Source organism: Oncorhynchus clarkii, chromosome 5 (genome assembly GCF_045791955.1).
Source record: "Oncorhynchus clarkii lewisi isolate Uvic-CL-2024 chromosome 5, UVic_Ocla_1.0, whole genome shotgun sequence".
Lineage (NCBI taxonomy): Eukaryota > Metazoa > Chordata > Actinopteri > Salmoniformes > Salmonidae > Oncorhynchus > Oncorhynchus clarkii.
Genome location: NC_092151.1, coordinates 55384410 through 55405211, shown reverse-complemented (window position 1 = coordinate 55405211; position 20802 = coordinate 55384410). Strand labels below are relative to the sequence as shown.

Sequence of the window (20802 nt, the reverse complement as noted above, 5' to 3'; positions counted from 1 at the left end):
GCTTTATGTTTTGGATCATTGTCTTGTTGGAAGACAAATCTCTGTCCCAGTCTCAGGTCTTTTGCAGACTCCATCAGGTTTTCTTCCAGAATGGTCCTGTATTTGGCTCCATCCATCTTCCCATCAATTTTAACCATCTTCCCTGTCCCTGCTGAAGAAAAGCAGGCCCAAACCATGATGCTGCCACCACCATGTTTGACAGTGGGGATGGTGTGTTCAGCTGTGTTGCTTTTACGCCAAACATAACGTTTTGCATTGTTGCCAAAAAGTTCAATTTTGGTTTCATCTGACCAGAGCACCTTCTTCCACATGTTTGGTGTGTCTCCCAGGTGGCTTGTGGCAAACTTTAAACAACACTTTTTATGGATATCTTTAAGAAATGTCTTTCTTCTTGCCACTCTTCCATAAAGGCCAGATTTGTGCAATATACGACTGATTGTTGTCCTATGGACAGAGTCTCCCACCTCAGCTGTAGATCTCTGCAGTTCATCCAGAGTGATCATGGGCCTCTTGGCTGCATCTCTGATCAGTCTTCTCCTTGTATGAGCTGAAAGTTTAGAGGGACGGCCAGGTCCTGGTAGATTTGCAGTGGTCTGATACTCCTTCCATTTCAATATTATCGCTTGCACAGTGCTCCTTGGGATGTTTAAAGCTTGGGAAATCTTTTTGTATCCAAATCCGGCTTTAAACTTCTTCACAACAGTATCTCGGACTTGCCTGGTGTGTTCCTTGTTCTTCATGATGCTCTCTGCGCTTTTAACGGAACTCTGAGACTATCACAGTGCAGGTGCATTTATACGGAGACTTGATTACACACAGGTGGATTGTATTTATCATCATTAGTCATTTAGGTCAACATTGGATCATTCAGAGATCCTCACTGAACTTCTGGGAGAGAGTTTGCTGCACTGAAAGTAAAGGGGCTGAATAATTTTGCACGCCCAATTTTTCAGTTTTTGATTTGTTAAAAAAGTTTGAAATATCCAATAAATGTCGTTCCACTTCATGATTGTGTCCCACTTGGTGTTGATTCTTCACAAAAAAATACAGTTTTACATCTTTATGTTTGAAGCCTGAAATGTGGCAAAAGGTCACAAAGTTCAAGGGGGCCGAATACTTTCGCAAGGCACTGTATATACCACCTCATCACTTGTCCTGATCTCATAGTTCTCTCTCTCTCTGTGTCTCTCTCTTCCCCCCCTCCCCCCGAAGGACAACCATCTCTGCAGCACTCCACCAATCAGGCCTTTATGGTAGAGTGGCCAGACGGAAGCCACTACTCACTTAAATGCATATGAGAGCCCTTAAGGAGTTTGCAAAAAGACTCTCTAAACCATGAGAAACAAGATTCTCTGGTCTGATGAAACCAAGATTGAACTCTTTGGCCTGAAATGTTTTATTTATTTTGATTTAACCAGGTAGGTTAGTTGAGAACAAGTTCTCATTTGTAACTGCAACCTGGCCAAGATAAAGCATAGCAATTCGACACATACAACACAGAGTTACACATGGAATGAACAAAACATAGTCAATAATACAGTAGAACAAAAGAAAACAAAAAGTATATATAAAGTGAGTGCAAATGAGGTAAGATAAGGGAGGTAAGGCAATAAATAGGCCATGGTGGCAAAGTAATTACAATATAGCAATTTAACATTGGAATGGTAGATGTGCAGAAGATGAATGTGCAAGTAGAGATACTGGGGTGCAAAGGAGCAAGATAAATACATAAATACTGCATGGGGATGAGGTAGGTAGATAGATAGATGGGCTGTTTACAGATGGGCTATGTACAGGTGCAGTGATCTGTGAGCTGCCCTGACAGCTGGTGCTTAAAGCTAGTGAGGGAGATATGAGTCTCCAGCTTCAGAGATTTTTGCAGTTCATTCCAGTCATTGGCAGCAGGTAACTGGAAGGAAAGACGACCAAAGGAGGAATTGGCTTTGGGGGTGACCAGTGAGTGCCAAGTGTCACATTTGGAGGAAATCTGGCACCATTCCCAATGTGAAGCATGGTGGTGGCAGCATCATGCTGTGGGGATGTTTTTCAGCGGAAGGGACTGGTAGACCTTCCATGATCAAGGGAAAGATGAATGGAGCAAAGTACAGAGAGATCCTTGATGAAAACCTGCTCCAGAGCACTCAGGACATCAGACTGGACAATGACGACCCTAAGCACACAGCCAAGACAATACAGGAGTGGCTTTGGGACAAGTCTCTGAATGTCCTTGAGTGGCCCAGCCAGAGCCCGGACATGAACACTATTGAACATCTCTGAAGAGACTTCAAAATAGCTGTGCAGTGACACTCCCCATTCAACCTAACAGAGCGTGAGAGGATCTGCAGAGAAGAATGGGAGAAACTCTCCAAATACAGGTGTGTCAAGCTTGTAGCGTCATACCCAAGAAGACTCAAGGCTGTAATCGCTGCCAATGGTGCTTCAGTAAAGGGTCTGAATACTTGTGTAAATGTAATAGTTCCTTCTTCTTTTTATATAGTTGCCAAAAAAACTGTTTTTGCTTTGTCATTATGGGGTATTGTGTGTAGATTGATGAAGGAAAAAAAACAATTTAATCAATTTTAGAAGGCTGTAATGTAACAAAATGTGTAAAAGTTCCTACCTGGTTGTTGCCGTCTTATTTCGCTGTTGCTTCCTGGTGCTTTCCGGAAACAATAGCACTGTGCTTAATTTAGCAAAAATATGGCTTTGATTTGACACCTAATTTGTCATGCTACTCTGAACTTCATATCAAATCGTATTGGTCACATACACACGTTTAGCAGATGTTATGTTGGTGCTCATGGGTCCTTTAAGATAAAAATGACCAATACCTTTTAAGACTTTCTAGTAAATGTTTTTTAAGACCCCTTTTCCATTTGTTTGACCAGAAATCAAAGCCATTACTTATGCCTCATTTTTATGATGGAAAGGGGTTGGAAAAATGTATCTATGCCTTAATTTCCCCCAAAATATACTCAGCTGTCATTTGACACCCAATTTGATACGCTCCTATGAACTTCACATGTTGGTGCCCCTGAGTCCTGTCCTTTAACTTTGGAAATGACCATTTGCAAAACAAAAGTCACATGAACATTTCCATGATTTTCTCTCCAGAGTCAGAAAGAATAACAGAACATAGTCACCTACACCCAGCCTGTGAATGAAGAGTGACAACCCAATGTTTAATCCATCACATTTCAGCCAGTGTCACGTTCTGACCTTATGTCTTTGTTTTAGTATGGTCAGGGCTTGAGTTGGGTGGGTTGTCTATGTTCGTTTTTCTATGTTGTGTTTTGAGTTTGGCCTGGTATGATTCTCAGTCAGAGACAACTAACGACACCTGCCTCTGATTGAGAATCATACTTAGGTAGCCTTTTCCCACCTGTGTTGCGTGGGTGTTTATTTTCTGTTCTGTGTTTTATGTATGCACCGTACAGGACTGTTTCGGTTTCATTTCGTTCTCTTTGTTGTTTTATTATTTAGTGTTCTGAGTTATAAATAAATATAATGAACACTTACCACGCTGTGCATTGGTCCTCCGATCCTTCTTACTACTCCTCCTCGGAAGAGGAGGACGTGAATCGTTACAGAATCACCCACCACCAAAGGACCAAGCAGCGTGGTAATGGGCAGCAGCAGCAGCAGCGGCCGAAATCTCAGGACTCCTGGACATGGGAGGATATTTTGAACAGAGAAGGACCCTGGGCTCAGGCTGGAGAATATCTCCGCCCCAAAGCAGAGCTGGAGGCAGCGAGAGCTGAGCGCGGTGGTATGAGGAGGCAGCACGCCAGCGCGGTTGGAGGCCGTGAGGCAGCCCCAAAAATGTATTGGGGGGGAGCACACGGGGAGTGTAGCGAAGTCAGGTAGGAGACCTGCGCCAACTCACCCTGCTTACCGTGGAGAGACATCTCCCGTCCATTCGGGACCCGTGGCTTTGGTCCCCAGTCCGTGGTCGGCGGCAGGGGCGCCGCTCTTAAGAGGCCACGGAGGCGGGCTAAGAGGAGGACAAGGACTATGGTGGAGTGGGGTCCACGTCCCACGCCAGAACCGCCACCGCGGACAAACACCCACCCAGACCCTCCCCTATAGGTTCAGGTTTTGCGGCCGGAGTCCGCACCTTTGGGGGGTGGGGGGGTACTGTCATGTTCTGACCTTAGTTCTTTTGTTATGTCTTTGTTTTAGTATGGTCAGGGCGTGAGTTGGGTGGGTTGTCTATGTTAGTTTTTCTATGATTTGCTATTTCTGTGTTTGGCCTGGTATGGTTCTCAATCAGAGGCAGCTGTCAATCGTTGTCCCTGATTGAGAACCATATGTAGGTAGCCTTTTTTCTGTTGTGTTTTGTGGGTGATTCTTTTCTGTTTTCTGTTGTGTGTCTGCACCAGCCAGAACTGTTTTCGGTCGTTTCTCTTTGGTATTTTTGTTATTTCCGTGTTCCTTTTAAGAAATATGGACACATACCATGCTGCACCTTGGTCCTCACCTTCTCCTTCATACGACAACCGTTACAGCCAGGAACCTCAGAGGTGATAATACATATAAAAAAGCTCTGAATGGAATGAAAATGGTCTGGATTCAGTTGAAATTATGCTGCAAAGTTTTGGCAATGAGGGTGCTCATGGCATAAAAAGGTAAGACTTAATTTCAAACAGGATAATAATGTGAGTTACAACAATTCCAGGGAGAGAGAAAGTTTTTGCAATGTCTACCTGTAATGTTCCCCTGATGTTTGAGTGTCCAGTTATCAGTTAGTTATGGGAACATTCTATGTATGTTAGCGAAATCTCCTGAGAACCTATTTAGCATGTGTTGGTGTTAGAGTTAGGAGAAGATTCCCTCAATGTCAAACAGAACTTACCCAGAATAAGGTTAACATTCTCAGAATATACAATATTAATGTTGTTAGGGTTAGGAGAATATTCCATCAACGTCACACCAAACATAGAACATGGTTGTCATGTTCTCAGAATATAAGACATTAATGTTCTAGACACGTTTCATGAGAATGTTACAAGAACCATCCTGTGTCCAATGACGTTTAAAACATAGGTTCTGTCATAGAACCCTGGAGATTTTTGTCTAGTTCCCAGCTAGTTCTGGGGACATCCCTAAAAAATGAGGATGTCGCTTGATGGTCCCACACCATCCATTGTTACTGTTGACGAGCCCATCAAGCCCTGCTGATTGGTGAACCATACAACTCAATTGACAGAGTGAAAAGAAGGAAGCCTGTACAGAATAAAACTATTCCAAAACATGTGTCCTGTTTGCAATAAGGCACAAAAGTAATAATGCAAAAAATGTGGCAAAGCAATTAACTTTTTGTCCTGGATACAAAGTGTTACAGTATGTTTGGGGCAAATCCAATACAACACAATTACTGAGTATCACTCCATATTTTCAAGCATAGAGTTGGCTGCAGCATTTTATGGGTATGCTTGTAATCGTTAAGGACAGAAGTTTTTCAGGATAAAACAAGAAACGGAATGGAGCGAAGCACAGGTAACATCCTAGAGGAAGTCCTTACTCTGCTTTCCACCAGACACTCTGAGACTTACTCTGCTTTCCACCAGACACTCGGAGATTAATTCACCTTTTCAGCAGGACAATAACCTAAAACACAAGGCCAAATCTGCACTGCAGTTGCTTACCAAGAAGACAGTAAATGTTCCTGAGTGTCTGAGTTACAGTTCTGACTTTAGTCTGCTTGAAAATCTGTGGCAAGACCTTAAAATGGTTGTCTAGCAATGATCAACAACCAATTTGACAGAGCTTGAAGAGTTTTGAAAAGAATAATGGGCAAATGTTGCCCAATCTAGGTGTGTAAAGCTCTTATAGACTTATCCAGAAAGACTCACCGCTGTAATTGCTGCCAAAGGTGATTCTAACATGTATTCACTCAGGGGCTTCAATACTTATCGAATCAAGACATATTAGTGTTTTATTTTTCATTCATTCATTTATTTTTATTTTTTTACAAACATTTTGTGTAGACCATTGACAAAAAATCACAATTAAATCCATTTTAATCCCACTTTGTAACACACAAAAAAAAGAAAAAAGTGAAAGGGTGTGAGTACTTTCTGAAGGTACTGTACTAGCAGTACCCCACATGTGCAGTAAATACATTGATCTGATTAATTAGATCTACAACTCAACTTTTCTAAATACATGGTTGCTATAGGATTCTGATGGGCAAGTGTGAAAACAATCACAAAATCTCTGAAGGCCATTTTATCAAAAGTGAGTTCAACTTTCAAAAGGGAGGTCAGCATTACTTCCTGGAAAGTACGCCAATTGCAGATTGTGATACGTCATTATGAAGCTCTGAATCTGTACTTTTATTAATTGCAAATAAATAGAAAATCAACAAATCTGAAGTTGAGACTCATTGCCCTTGTTGAGTCACATGTCTTTGGTCTTTGATTGAGGTCCAAAGCACATTGACAAAGTCGTTATACAAAGTATTTGGCATCATATAATATTTCAAGAAAAAATATTTATAAAGAGAGTACATTAATAGTACTCCTGATCAGATGACCTCACAAAACCTTTTTAATTATTATAATTTTTTAGTCTCTATTCACAAATGAGCCCATTATTCCCTTCTGTCTCCCCTCAGGATGCTCAGAGGATTTAATGCTACATTTTAGTCCGAAGAGTCTCAATGTGGTAGCATCTCTACACCTGCTTCTGCTGCTTCAAACAACCGGAAGCTCCCGGGCTTGGAGATGTGTGCTGGCGAAGAAACATCTGAACAGCTGATAGCAACTGTCCAGCAACCCTACCCACTCAGCCGCTACCCAGATGGTCATGTGCCGTCGCAATCTTCGCTCTCTCTCTCCCACTACTCTCTCCTATCATCTCGTCCTTCTGCTAAATCCTTCTCACTCCTGTCTCCTAACTCTGCCTCTTCGACCCTACTCTCTTCCCTTTCTGCCTCATTTGACTCCCACTGTCCCCTTTACTCCTGGCCAGCCGAACCCGCCATTCCTGCACCGTGGATGAGTGGTTGTGTCCAAATACCCATACTTGCGTCCTAAATAGTAGGTTGTTTTGAGTATGCAAAAAAGGCCATCTAAAGGCCAGTTTTATTGCTTCTTTAATCAGGACAACAATTTTCAGCTGTGCTAACATAATTGCAAAAGGGTTTTCTAATGATCAATTAACCTTTTAAAATTATAAACTTGGATTAGCTAACACAACGTGCCATTGGAACACAGGAGTGATGGTTGCTGATAATGGGCCTCTGTAAGTCTATGTAGATACTCCATTAAAAATCAGCCGTTTCCAGCTACAATAGTAATTTACAACATTTACAATGTCTACACTGTATTTCTGATCAATTTGGTGTTATTTTTAATGGACAGAAAAATGAGCTTTTCTTTAAAAAACAAGGACATTTCTAAGTGACCCCCAACTTTTGAACAGTAGTGTATATATAATTCCAACAATAAGTCCAAAAATGGATGTAGCAACTACAGATTGCCCGTTTAAGTCTTTCAAAAGTTTGCAATAAAAATGTAGCAATAAAAGCCTCACTTCTATTCCATAGCCTGGGATCCGCACTGTGCAGCTGTGGCAAGAGAGCATTTTTCACTTGCTGACTGTCCACTGGTTTCAAAAACAATGATTGATAGGCAGTTTAAACTTCTTGAATTAAACAATTATTGGGTTCAAATACACATTTAGATTTGTGAACAGCCGTCCACAACAACCACAATCCGTAAGGTGCAAATAGCCAAATGAGAAAGCAGCAGTATGATTCGCATCAATGCGCTATGTAGATAGCAATAATAAGTGATATCCGTATCGCCGTAGATTACACAATCGCTGTCATTCTTACCTCCAAGCGTTTATTCAAATTGGATAATCTTTGGATATCGACAGCAGTCGTAACATTCGAAGACATAGCTTGGACTGTAGCCTACAAAAGCATATTCCTGCTCTTTTCCCGCGATCCATCAAACCCATTTGGTGTCTCATCATAGTGGTCTATGACTTCGGGTCAGACTCGCTCAGGTGGAACAAATGTACATGTGCGTCCTTTTTCAATGTTGAATTGAATGTCATTGAGAAAAAAGAGAGAAGTGTCAAAGATTTTTTTCGCAAACCTCCCTTCTGAATTTAAAAGTAATCCTCGAAGTAATCATGTCGTTTTTCAAAAGTATCTGTAATCTCATTACAATAGTTTTGCTGGTAATGTATCGGATTACGGTTACCGTTTTTTGTAATCCCTTACATGTAACGGATGTAATCCGTTACTCTCAAACCCTGCATACCCGTCGTGCGTCATTGCTTATTTCTAGTATGTTTATTGATCATGAAAAGCATGCCGATACTTGCTGTATAACTCTGAAGATAGAGCTAAATGTGGAATACTCGTTAATGTGTCTTTCTGACTATGCACTTCAAGAGGTGATGATATTTAAACCAAATAGTTATAACATGCATTCAGCAATCCCCTCGAAAACAGCAAGTAGTTGTCAATGGTTTTAGCGGAGCTGGAGTTATCCTTGCCCCCCAGCAGTCAAATCAAACGCTCTACACCATATTGATAACGACCTATAATAACCACCGAGATGATGCGGCTGAACTCAGCATGCATACAGTACACAGCAGAACATGATTATCACATGAAACATTCAGACTATTATTCTATCATTTCACCCCTTTCTAGTAAAGATAATGAAGCCAAATATTAGACATGGGGTTCCCTCCACACATCAGTTAATTAAAATACATTGCCAGCGTTGTTGACATCCAAAATCAGTCGAGTATTTTCAGAATGGTCTGCTCGTTGAAATGTAAGGTTGCATATACCCTATACAATGCCATATGTGGACCAAGGCTTTACAGGTGGGATACACGCGTAATAACATGGTTTTGATTGACTGTTTTGACTTCCAATTGCAGCGCAGATTGTGATTGTGGTGAAAATGCAACTGATTGGAAGAAATCTGTGGAGGGCGTGGAGCTGAGATTACAGATTCCCTCTAGCCCCCCCCCAACACCGAAAACACCAGCCTAACCGCCACCACCTACCCAACCCAAACCGAGGATGAAAGAAATACCAAATATTGTATAGCGAGCAGATCGTTGGATGGGCGTTCATAAAGACCAATAGTGCAACCTGCATCAGCCGCGAGACGAAATCTATATTTTGCCTAATTGTAAGACAGCAACTACATAAACATATTGACGGATCATGATTTAATTAGTACCATAAAGCTTTCTACCTCGGACCATGGAATATTCTTTATCACGAACCTCAGACGCTACTGGTATCATGGACAATTGAGGTGGTTCGTTGCATGATATAGTGATGTTTTAATTAGTGAGCTGTCGTGGGTGGGATTGTGCTGCAGAAGATCAAAGCCTAGGCTACTAGGTTTATGGATTCGGGCACTCACACAGGGAGGCCTGATGGAAGCTGCGACACATTTGGATATGGCACAGTAAACTTCGAGTAAAGGATAGCTATGAATGCGCGAATGAAATTGTGTCGATATATTGCAATAATAGAATAATAATGGCTGTTTTTTTGTAATGTGGTATATAGCATAGTGACTAAGGGTGAGATGTAAAGCGAATCCTGCAGGATTTTGATATCGGAGCTAACTATATATTTCGCTGCTTTACTGGAAACGTAAACATCCGGATTATTAATATAACGGTGAGAGTAGTTAACCAACTACAACTCAACAACACAGGACTAATGCCTTCTCTTCCTTCTATTTAAACGGAGAATTACGCTTTAATCTTAAAAAGAGGGCAAGTAGTGTGAGTTTGGGCTTTGCGCTCCTCAGGAATCCTGTGTGTTGTGTGATTGGCCAACATCAACATGCCAACCTCACGCTCCGGTGCCACCCCGGTGGAATACTGGGTCGATGGCTCGCGCCGAGATGTCTCCATGGATGAGTTTTACACCATGGGTCCAGAACTGGGAAGGTAGAGTACTGTAGTCTGTGCCTTTATTGACTCCAATGCATGCAGTAACTACCACCAGCATCATGACCTTCATAACTATCAGAAGAGCTTGTTTCTGGTTCATGTACTGCAGAAAAACATATCAGTGGAATTTCATCCAATAGTATTTCATTAGGTTATGGCTATAGCTAGAGTGTACATTTTGAATGACCATGTTTACAATTTCAGTATTTATCTACTGTGTATTACACATGGATTAGGTTTGATTCTCTGACAGGACAGACAGAACACATATTTTAGACCAGTTCAGAACGAGGTATCAATTGCATATGCATAGTTCAGCACCATGGACAGCTCCTCCTGTTAACAAGTGACAATTTCTCTCCCATCATCTCACCTCATAAGTAGCCTACTAACCTTGATGCCAAGACACAATCAACATGTGTCAAAACATGATCTTCACTCTGTCAGAGGGGTAAATAGCCCACTGTGTTTGCTATGGATATGACCTCTCATTGTAATGGGAGCAACCCATGGCTTAGCACTGGACAACAGTGAAACATGAAGGGATTAGTGCAAGTATGGAGGAAACAGGTGTTACAGACCATTTTCAGAGGCTCTATATGGAATCTCCCACTACCTCTGACCCCTCCACTCCCCTCCCCTCCATCCACATGAGTCTGGCTTAAGTACACTCTTACATCACATCCAGATTGACAATGTCAACATGTCAATATTTGTCACTTGGAGTGGGTGTCAGTGGTCTGTTGAAGTTTGGGGGTCTGACTGACAGATGGAGTGGCAATTGGAGCCCTTCTGGGTATTCATGCGTTTGATGAAGACATTCGTCAGCAGGCGTAAACAACGATATCCCACCATGTCCATGGTTCTGACTCAAAACACAGGCTCACTGTAATTGCTAATTCACACTATAGGGGAAAAAATAATCTATGCCAAGCAGAGCTGTACTGGGCTGGCCTGGTTACACATCTGCCGTAGTTGCTGGGACAGTGTGAGAGAATATCTGAAACGGCACAGTGCAGTTAGGGTTGGCCATATAATGTGAATCAGGTGTCATATTTCCGTTGGATATACTGTGGAACAGTATGCAGCACCAATGCGCCTGTGCCTTTATATGAAACCTTATTTCACGCCACAACTGCATGTATAATCGACAGGCACCCATTTTGTCCCTTCGGGGAGAGATCTCACTGTCAGTGGTATAACAAACTGTATACCAAGCGTTCAAAAAGCTGTCCACACGTCCCTTTACAGGACTCAAACCCATAACACTAGATCCAAATCAAATGATATGGTTATTACTTAAAGTAGTGCCACTGTTTGCTAGAATTAGCAGTAACAATTGAACACCAACGTCCGTATTGACTCAGATATGGACGTTTACTGAATGAATCATCTGTGATCGACATTTGAGGATCCATCTACAAGTCGGCAGATCGATCGTAAACAATAGGCCAGTTCAGCCACTGGTACTTGCTTCATGCACGTAAACATACACAGCTTACTCTCAGCTTCCCCCATCCTCCCCATATAAGGGTGTGCACAGTTGTTAGGGGTCTACTTTTCAAGGAGAGTTGTCCTGGTTACCAAGGAGACCCTACTGCTATGAGAGTGGTGTCGAGAGGGCTGGGGGATGATTATGCCTGGATTGTATTAGCAGTAGCAGGACTGCTAGAGAAACAGGGAATCATTTCCTAAGCAGGGCAAATGCCGAGTGCCCCCATAGGGATACTACTGAGGGGAAGTCCCAGATTAGATAGCTGCTGGCTGCTGCCAGTACACCCTCCTTATTCCACTGTGTGGTTTTATTCTGACCGCCCTCTTAATAACGACCTAGTTCAGTTTTACACAATCAACATCCGATTCTAATTGACCAAAATACCAGTTATGCTGGCGGTATTGAATAGTAATGATTGTACACATGTACATATCGATAGCTCACTTGATGATGGTATACCGGTATCGAAGCGGATTAGTAAATCCAGAGAAAATACTGTTGCGACAAAGGCCTCTATTTCTTCAACGGCTCAACTGAATTTGAACACACATTGATAAAAAAATGTTTATACCTTTCAATGTTGAGATATACCAAAATACAGATATGAAACAGTGGGACTCTACTGATGAACGTATATCATATAGATAGAGCACCAGAACACATAACCATCTGTATGTGTGAGGTCATATAGACTGTTCAAGTGAAGCAAGATACATGTGGTGCTCCAGTTGTCCTAGGCAACCCACAGCTCAGCTGCTGCTGTGTCTTCTGCTGCTACTGCTTTCCCTAGTTCGAACTAATAAAGATACACGCTGGGCCAGGGCATTATCTCTAGATTCCCAAGTCGATTTAAAAGCAACAGACAACACGAGACAGCCCAGTCACGTATTAACAGGTTACTCGCGGTTTCAGCTCGTACTTAGTGCTACCCTCTGGCCTCTCATGTAAATCGTGCCATGGCTTTGAAATGCTTTCTTTTCCTGCATGTTTTCCTCCACAACGGGTTTGATTTATCAGTGTTAGCAAGAAGCATGTAAGAACTAAAACAAAGATTGTACTCCTGCTGTGGTATGTGCATCGAATGGTTCACCGTGGAGTTGTTATTGTAGTGCTTGAGGTGGATGTCAGCTTTTGAGTGTTACGTTGGATGAGCAAATTACATTATACTTACTTATGATTCATAAGCAGTTCATGAGTAGAACTTGAGATACAATGCTGAATCATTGCCTCATGGAGAGAACCATATAATCGTAGCCGTTGACCAATTTAAATTCTTCCTAGGGGGGCCACGTCAGTGGTGTTTCGCACGGAGGAGAAGAAGACACAGAAGCCCTATGCTGCAAAGGTCCTCAAGAAGACTGTGAGTCCATCGGCCATTTTATAGTTACACTGACAGGATCCTAATGGGGGCTCTCATTCTCGTTCTTCCCATTTCAGATCGACAAGAAAATAGTGCGGACTGAAATTGGTGTCCTGCTGCGACTTTCCCACCCGAATATTGTAAGCGGTCACTTTATTTGATCCAATATGCCGCTTATAAACATTCAAATGTTATCTTTTCTCAGGCCATGATGGACATGAACAATAGTGGTGACTTGTAGGATACTAGCAACTCCAATGTTTTTGATATGTTGTATTGTTTAAAAAAAATACAATTCTAAGAATGTGAATTAAAGGAACATTAATGGGGACTTTAGTAACATGAATGTTTTTTATTATGTCTTTGTCAACATTTTTGGCGACTTCTCAATCTCGTCTTCCCCTCTACCTGTGGCTTTTGGACCTCAGATCCGCCTGAAGGAGATCTTTGAGACAGAGACAGACATCGCCCTCATCTTGGAGCTGGTGACTGGAGGGGAACTATTTGACAGGTGCTTAAGCCCAAAATATACCACCCTTACGACCCCCGTCTCAACCCTATATCCCTGCTGAAATTGGTTTCACTTCGGCGAGGCCAGAGGTGGAGTCAGTGGCCTCACTCAGTCCCCCTGTTCCATTTGCCTGCTTTGTCATTAGCAGCAATTTATGACACAGGCGTTATTGAGATGTAGAGCATAAAAGGAATAGAAAATTATGTTTGTAATGGCCTTCACCAGCACTGTAGCCAGGAAACCGATTAGAACACTGTGGTTTGAGCAAATACCCCACCCATCTGTAAAACTCATCATGAATAATCAATATGAGTCTGTTTCTCTATTTTTTTTATTGTTTTTGTCATGTACTGTCATGTTGTGTCTTGTCTCTGTCCTTTCCCTTCACCCTGTCTCCCTCTGCTGGTCGTTGTTAGGTTACCTTTTCTCCCCCGCTTTCCCCCAGCTGTTCCTTGTCTCCTCTTGACTACCTCGTCACCCCTTCTCCCACCTGTTCCCCTTTTCCCTCTGATTAGTCCCCTATATCTCTCTCTGTTTTTGTTCCTGTCCTTGTCGGATTCTTGTTTGTTGTGTTTCATGCCTGAACCAGACTGTCGTCATGTTTGCTGTAACCTTGTCTTGTCCTGTCGGAATCTGCCGGTCCGTCTGAGCCTACCTATGTTTGGTAATTAAAGAAGCTCTGTTTAAGTTAATTCGCTTTTGGGTCCTCATTCACGCACCGTAACAGAAGAATCCGACCAAGAATGGACCCAGCGACTTCGGATCCTCTCCACTCAGCCGTCGGGATCCAGGGAGCGATGCTAGGCAGACACGAGCAGGAAGTGTCTGCTGCTCGACATGCCGTTGAGACCCTGGCCACCCAAGTCTCCAACCTCACAGAACAGGTTCACCATCTCCGCCTCGATCCACCGGCCACTTCCAGGGCTTTCGAATCTCCGGAGCCCAGAATCAATAACCCGCCGTGTTACTCTGGGGAGCCCACTGAATGCCGCTCGTTCCTCACCCAGTGTGATATTGTGTTTTCTTTCCAGCCCAACACTTACTCCAGGAGCACTGCTCGTGTCGCCTACGTCATATCTCTCCTTATTGGACGGGCTCGTGAGTGGGGCACGGCAATCTGGGAGGCAAGGGCTGAGTGTACTAACCAGTATCAGGACTTTAAGGAGGAGATGATACGGGTTTTTGATCGATCTGTTTTTGGGGAGGAGGCTTCCAGGGCCCTGTCTTCCCTATGTCAAGGCAATCGATCCATAACAGACTACTCTATTGAGTTTCGCACTCTTGCTGTCTCCAGTGGCTGGAACGAGCCGGCCTTGCTCGCTCGTCTTCTGGAGGGTCTCCGCGCAGAGGTAAAGGATGAGATTCTCTCCCGGGAGGTTCCTTCCAGCGTGGATTCCTTGATTGAACTCGCTATTCGCATTGAGCGACGGGTTGATCTTCGTCACCGAGCTCGTGGAAAGGAGCTCGCGCTCTCCGTCGCTCCCCTCTCCGCATCACTACCATCTTCCTCTGCCGGCTCGGGTGCTGAGCCCATGCAGCTGGGAGGTATCCGCATCTCGACTAAGGAGAGGGAACGGAGAATCACCAACCGCCTCTGTCTCTATTGCGGTTCCGCTGGTCATTTTGTCACTTCATGTCCAGTAAAAGGCCAGAGCTCGTCAGTAAGCGGAGGGCTACTGGTGAGCGCTACTACTCCTGTCTCTCCTTCAAGATCCTGCACTACCTTGTCGGTCCATCTACGCTGGACCGGCTCGTCAGCTTCCTGCAGTGCCTTAATAGACTCTGGGGCGGAGGGCTGTTTTATGGACGAGACCTGGGCTCGGGAACATGACATTCCTCTCAGACAGTTAAAGGAGCCCACGGCCTTGTTCGCCCTGGATGGTAGTCCTCTCCCCAGGATTCAGCGTGAGACGCTACCTTTAACCCTCACTGTTTCTGGTAATCATAGTGAAACCATTTCTTTTTTAATTTTTCGTTCACCTTTTACACCTGTTGTTTTGGGCCATCCCTGGCTAGTTTGTCATAATCCTTCCATTAATTGGTCTAGTAATTCTATCCTCTCCTGGAACGTCTCTTGTCATGTGAAATGTTTAATGTCTGCTATCCCTCCTGTTTCCTCTGTCTCTTCTTCACAGGAGGAGCCTGGTGATTTGACAGGGGTGCCGGAGGAATATCACGATCTGCGCACGGTGTTCAGTCGGTCCAGGGCCACCTCTCTTCCTCCACACCGGTCGTATGATTGTAGTATTGATCTCCTTCCGGGAACCACCCCCCCCCGGGGTAGACTATACTCTCTGTCGGCTCCCGAACGTAAGGCTCTCGAAGATTATTTGTCTGTAGCTCTTGACGCCGGTACCATAGTCCCCTCCTCCTCTCCCGCCGGAGCGGGGTTTTTTTTTGTCAAGAAGAAGGACGGGTCTCTGCGCCCCTGCATAGATTATCGAGGGCTGAATGACATAACAGTGAAGAATCGTTATCCGCTTCCTCTTATGTCTTCAGCCTTCGAGATCCTGCAGGGAGCCAGGTTTTTCACTAAGTTGGACCTTCGTAACGCTTACCATCTCGTGCGCATCAGGGAGGGGGACGAGTGGAAGACGGCGTTTAACACTCCGTTAGGGCAATTTGAATACCGGGTCCTTCCTTTCGGCCTCGCTAACGCTCCAGCTGTCTTTCAGGCATTAGTCAATGATGTCCTGAGAGACATGCTGAACATCTTTGTTTTCGTTTACCTTGACGATATCCTGATTTTTTCACCGTCACTCCAGATTCATGTTCAGCACGTTCGACGTGTCCTCCAGCGCCTTTTAGAGAATTGTCTTTTTGTGAAGGCTGAGAAGTGCACTTTTCATGCCTCCTCCGTCACATTTCTCGGTTCTGTTATTTCCGCTGAAGGCATTAAGATGGATCCCGCTAAGGTCCAAGCTGTCATTGATTGGCCCGTCCCTAAGTCACGCGTCGAGCTGCAGCGCTTTCTCGGCTTCGCGAACTTCTATCGTCGTTTCATCCGTAATTTCGGTCAGGTGGCAGCTCCTCTCACAGCCCTTACTTCTGTCAAGACGTGCTTTAAGTGGTCCGTTTCCGCCCAGGGAGCTTTTGATCTCCTCAAGAATCGTTTTACATCCGCTCCTATCCTTGTTACACCTGACGTCTCTAGACAGTTCGTTGTCGAGGTTGACGCGTCAGAGGTGGGCGTGGGAGCCATTCTTTCTCAGCGCTCCCTCTCTGACGACAAGGTCCACCCATGCGCGTATTTTTCTCATCGCCTGTCGCCGTCGGAACGTAACTATGATGTGGGTAACCGCGAACTGCTCGCCATCCGGTTAGCCCTAGGCGAATGGCGACAGTGGTTGGAGGGGGCGACCGTTCCTTTTGTCGTTTGGACTGACCATAGGAACCTTGAGTACATCCGTTCTGCCAAACGACTTAATGCGCGTCAGGCGCGTTGGGCGCTGTTTTTCGCTCGTTTCGAGTTCGTGATTTCTTATCGTCCGGGCTCTAAGAACACCAAGCCTGATGCTTTGTCTCGTCTCTTCAGTTCTTCAGTAGCCTCCACTGACCCCGAGGGGATTCTCCCTGAGGGGCGTGTTGTCGGGTTGACTGTCTGGGGAATTGAGAGGCAGGTAAAACAAGCGCTCACTCACACTCCGTCGCCGCGCGCTTGTCCTAGGAACCTTCTTTTCGTTCCCGTTCCTACTCGTCTGGCCGTTCTTCAGTGGGCTCACTCTGCCAAGTTAGCCGGCCACCCTGGCGTTCGGGGTACGCTTGCTTCCATTCGCCAGCGTTTTTGGTGGCCCACCCGGGAGCATGACACGCGTCGTTTCGTGGCTGCTTGTTCGGTCTGCGCGCAGACTAAGTCCGGTAACTCTCCTCCTGCCGGCCGTCTCAGGCCGCTTCCTATTCCCTCTCGACCGTGGTCTCACATCGCCTTAGATTTTGTCACCGGACTGCCTTCGTCAGCGGGGAAGACTGTTATTCTTACGGTTGTCGATAGGTTCTCTAAGGCGGCTCATTTCATTCCCCTTGCTAAGCTTCCTTCTGCTAAAGAGACGGCACAAATCATCATCGAGAATGTTTTCAGAATTCATGGCCTTCCGTCAGACGTCGTTTCGGACAGAGGTCCGCAATTCACGTCTCAATTTTGGAGGGAGTTTTGCCGTTTGATTGGGGCTTCCGTCAGTCTCTCTTCCGGCTTTCACCCCCAGTCTAACGGTCAAGCAGAACGGGCCAATCAGACTATTGGTCGCATCTTACGCAGTCTTTCTTTTCGCAACCCTGCGTCTTGGTCAGAACAGCTCCCCTGGGCAGAATACGCCCACAACTCGCTTCCTTCGTCTGCGACCGGGCTATCTCCTTTTCAGAGTAGCCTCGGGTACCAGCCTCCGCTGTTCTCATCTCAGTTCGCCGAGTCCAGCGTCCCCTCCGCTCAGGCTTTTGTCCAACGTTGCGAGCGCACCTGGAAGAGGGTCAGGTCTGCACTTTGCCGTTATAGGACGCAGACTGTGAGGGCTGCTAATAAGCGTAGAACTAAGAGTCCTAGATATTGTCGCGGTCAGAGAGTTTGGCTCTCCACTCAGAACCTTCCCCTTAAGACGGCTTCTCGCAAGTTGACCCCGCGGTTCATTGGTCCGTTCCGTATTTCTCGGGTCATTAATCCTGTCGCAGTTCGACTTCTTCTCCCGCGATACCTTCGTCGCGTCCACCCGGTCTTCCATGTCTCCTGCATCAAGCCCGTCCTTCGCGCCCCCGCTCGTCTTCCCCCCCCCCCCCCCCATCCTTGTCGAGGGCGCACCCATCTACAGGGTCCGTAGAATTTTGGACATGCGTCCTCGGGGCCGTGGTCACCAGTACCTCGTAGATTGGGAGGGGTACGGTCCTGAGGAGAGGAGTTGGGTTCCCTCTCGGGATAATAGCCAAATTAAATTGTCTGTTGTGTCTTGTCTCTGTCCTTTCCCTTCAAACTCGTTTCCCCCATGTTCCTTGTCTCCTCTTGACTACCTCGTCACCCCTTCTCCCACCTGTTCCCCTTTTCCCTCTGATTAGTCCCCTATATCTCTCTCTGTTTTTGTTCCTGTCCTTGTCGGATTCTTGTTTGTTGTGTTTCATGCCTGAACCAGACTGTCGTCATGTTTGCTGTAACCTTGTCTTGTCCTGTCGGAATCTGCCGGTCCGTCTGAGCCTACCTATGTTTGGTAATTAAAGAAGCTCTGTTTAAGTTAATTCGCTTTTGGGTCCTCATTCACGCACCGTAACAGTTTTTGTATAATAGCCAAATTAAATTGTCTGTTAAACTCGTTATCCTCCTATCATCTTATAGGCTTATGAATGTTTGACAGTAACAAGTACCCTATTATCAGGTCTGTGACAATACCAGTATCGCAATATTTCATCCATGGCAAAAATGAAAACACAAAGCACACTATTTGGTCCTTTAAAAACCTAGTGTTTGTAAAACAATGTGTGCTGTAGCTTGGAAAATAAATACATGTAACTCTGGATGACAACATAATGATGTTTGTTCCCAACATTAGGGCTGTTTTCCTAAATACATTCAACTCGCTTTGTGTTTTGTTTCCTTGCCACAATACTAACGAGTATCGTGGTACTGGTATCGTCCCGGCCCTATTATTTTCCCTCACTACAGAGTTGCGGGCCCGCTCTCTTCCAAAGTGGGGTATTTGAACCCTGTGTAACGTTTGAACAGTGTTTGACCGTTAGTCTCTTTCTGCCCCTTTAGGATCGTGGAGAGAGGCTACTACAGTGAGAGAGATGCTGCCCATGTCATCAAGCAGATTCTGGAGGCAGTGGCGGTAAGATATGTGATTGAATGGACACTGATGGGCTATTGAGGAGAAATGTGCCTTATTTCACCAAATGCTTTGGAACTTGCTAAGAATTCCGAGATGCACAGAAGAGAGAGTAGAGACGCTGTTGCTGCAATATGTTTTGTCTTTCATTATGGTGGCAATCATCTTAACGCGTATTTTTCTTAAAACTGCATTGTTGGTTAATAAGGGCTTGTAAAGTAAGCATTTCACTGTGAGGTTGTTGTATTCGGCGCACGTGACAAATTAAATTTGATTTGATCTGCAGTAGCTTCAATAGAAAACAGGTCAACATGGAGCTGAGAGACTTTTCAGCGTTGTCATTTTGATGAGGCTTGTTCAGTTGAGACAGGTCTCTTATCCGTACTTTGCATAGGGAAATGCACATACTTTTAGGCTTAATATTCCATTTGTTTCAGGTTTGGTCTTCTCTGTGTCCAGTCACTGCACACACTTCTAAAGTCTAATCGCATTTTAGCACAGAGTTCAATATGCTTCCTATTTCATATTTCCAGTGAGCTAGTATGTGCAGTCAGTCACTGCGCTCTGTTGCAGGCTGCGCTGAGCGCTGTTGCAGGCAGAATGATATCTCCCAAAAATAGAGCATGGTTATTTTGTCAGTGGAAAAATGCCACTAAACATTGTTTTGGGGTTTAAGACTTGGCAATGGCACCAATGAATGTTAACCAGAAGATTAGTGTGAGAGCCTTTTTTTAGAAATACAAAATGTATTGTAATCCCAGAATACAAGCAGCTAAGGGCTTGGCTGGACACAGACACACACACACACACACACACGTGGTAGATGTGGGTCAGATGTGGCATCGGTCTCAGCTAGAGGAATGACGGATGCGTGTGTGTGTGAACGTACTTGTGTTTGAGTGACTGTGTGTGTGTGTGTATCCGTGCGTATGTGTGTTTGGTGAGCTGAAAGTGTGAAATAATCCTCTCAGAGAGCCATAGCAATTCTTTTTAACAGCCTCTTAATCTTCTGACCAAGAGAGGCAGCAGGCAGCAGGAATGTGGGCTGCCTGTTATGTAACAGTGCTAGCGAGTGCGTGCCTGTGTGATCAAGCCGCTGCTGTGATGCCCATATGGCCACTGCTTTCGTTTTCTAAATAAGGATGTGACAAGTGGAGAATTAAAAAAATTGTAAACAGCAATTTATCTATCGGTTTTCCCCGTTTAGAATTGTATGCATTTTTCTTATCGTTCCATATGAATTCGCAATGCAAAATATGGTCCTACTGCATCCTATTGCATATGACCACTAGGGGGAAATGACGTTCTTTCTACTCGACAACAGAGCTCGCCTTGTAGATACACACAGCGAGGCGTGGCTTAATGTGGCCACGCCCCCCGAGTAGGGTACTCCCGTTACTCCCCGAGTAGGGTACTCCCGTTACTCCCATAGCCTAACTTTGGTGTCATCCCAAGATAACTAGTGCCGCTTTTTTGTCGTTTCAAGAAAAGTTTTCAGCAGCTTCACGTGTCGTTATTAACACACTTGGCAGTCACAACAACAAATGATTTGCATGATACTTATTCTGCCACTCCAATTTGTTACCCGACCTGCTAACACTGACAGTAAAGCTGCCACATTATACTTAAGTCACTGTTTGTTAACCCTTAGCGTTTTCGCCGGTTAGCTGACTGGCTAGCG

The 20802-nt window shown here is 44.7% G+C and overlaps 1 protein-coding gene across 1 annotated transcript in view; it reads left to right on the top strand.

Moving 5' to 3' along the window:
* The first annotated feature begins 9042 nt into the window (after positions 1 to 9042).
* LOC139410096 (calcium/calmodulin-dependent protein kinase type IV-like) overlaps positions 9043 to 20802 on the top strand; it is a 33376-nt gene continuing 21616 nt past the window's right edge. Inside the window, exons 1-6 of the mRNA XM_071155539.1 lie at positions 9043 to 9170; positions 9807 to 9948; positions 12728 to 12806; positions 12884 to 12946; positions 13235 to 13317; positions 19052 to 19124. Coding sequence (XP_071011640.1) covers positions 9842 to 9948; positions 12728 to 12806; positions 12884 to 12946; positions 13235 to 13317; positions 19052 to 19124 — 405 coding nt within the window. The 5' untranslated portion in view covers positions 9043 to 9170; positions 9807 to 9841. The remainder of the gene's footprint in view (positions 9171 to 9806; positions 9949 to 12727; positions 12807 to 12883; positions 12947 to 13234; positions 13318 to 19051; positions 19125 to 20802) is intronic.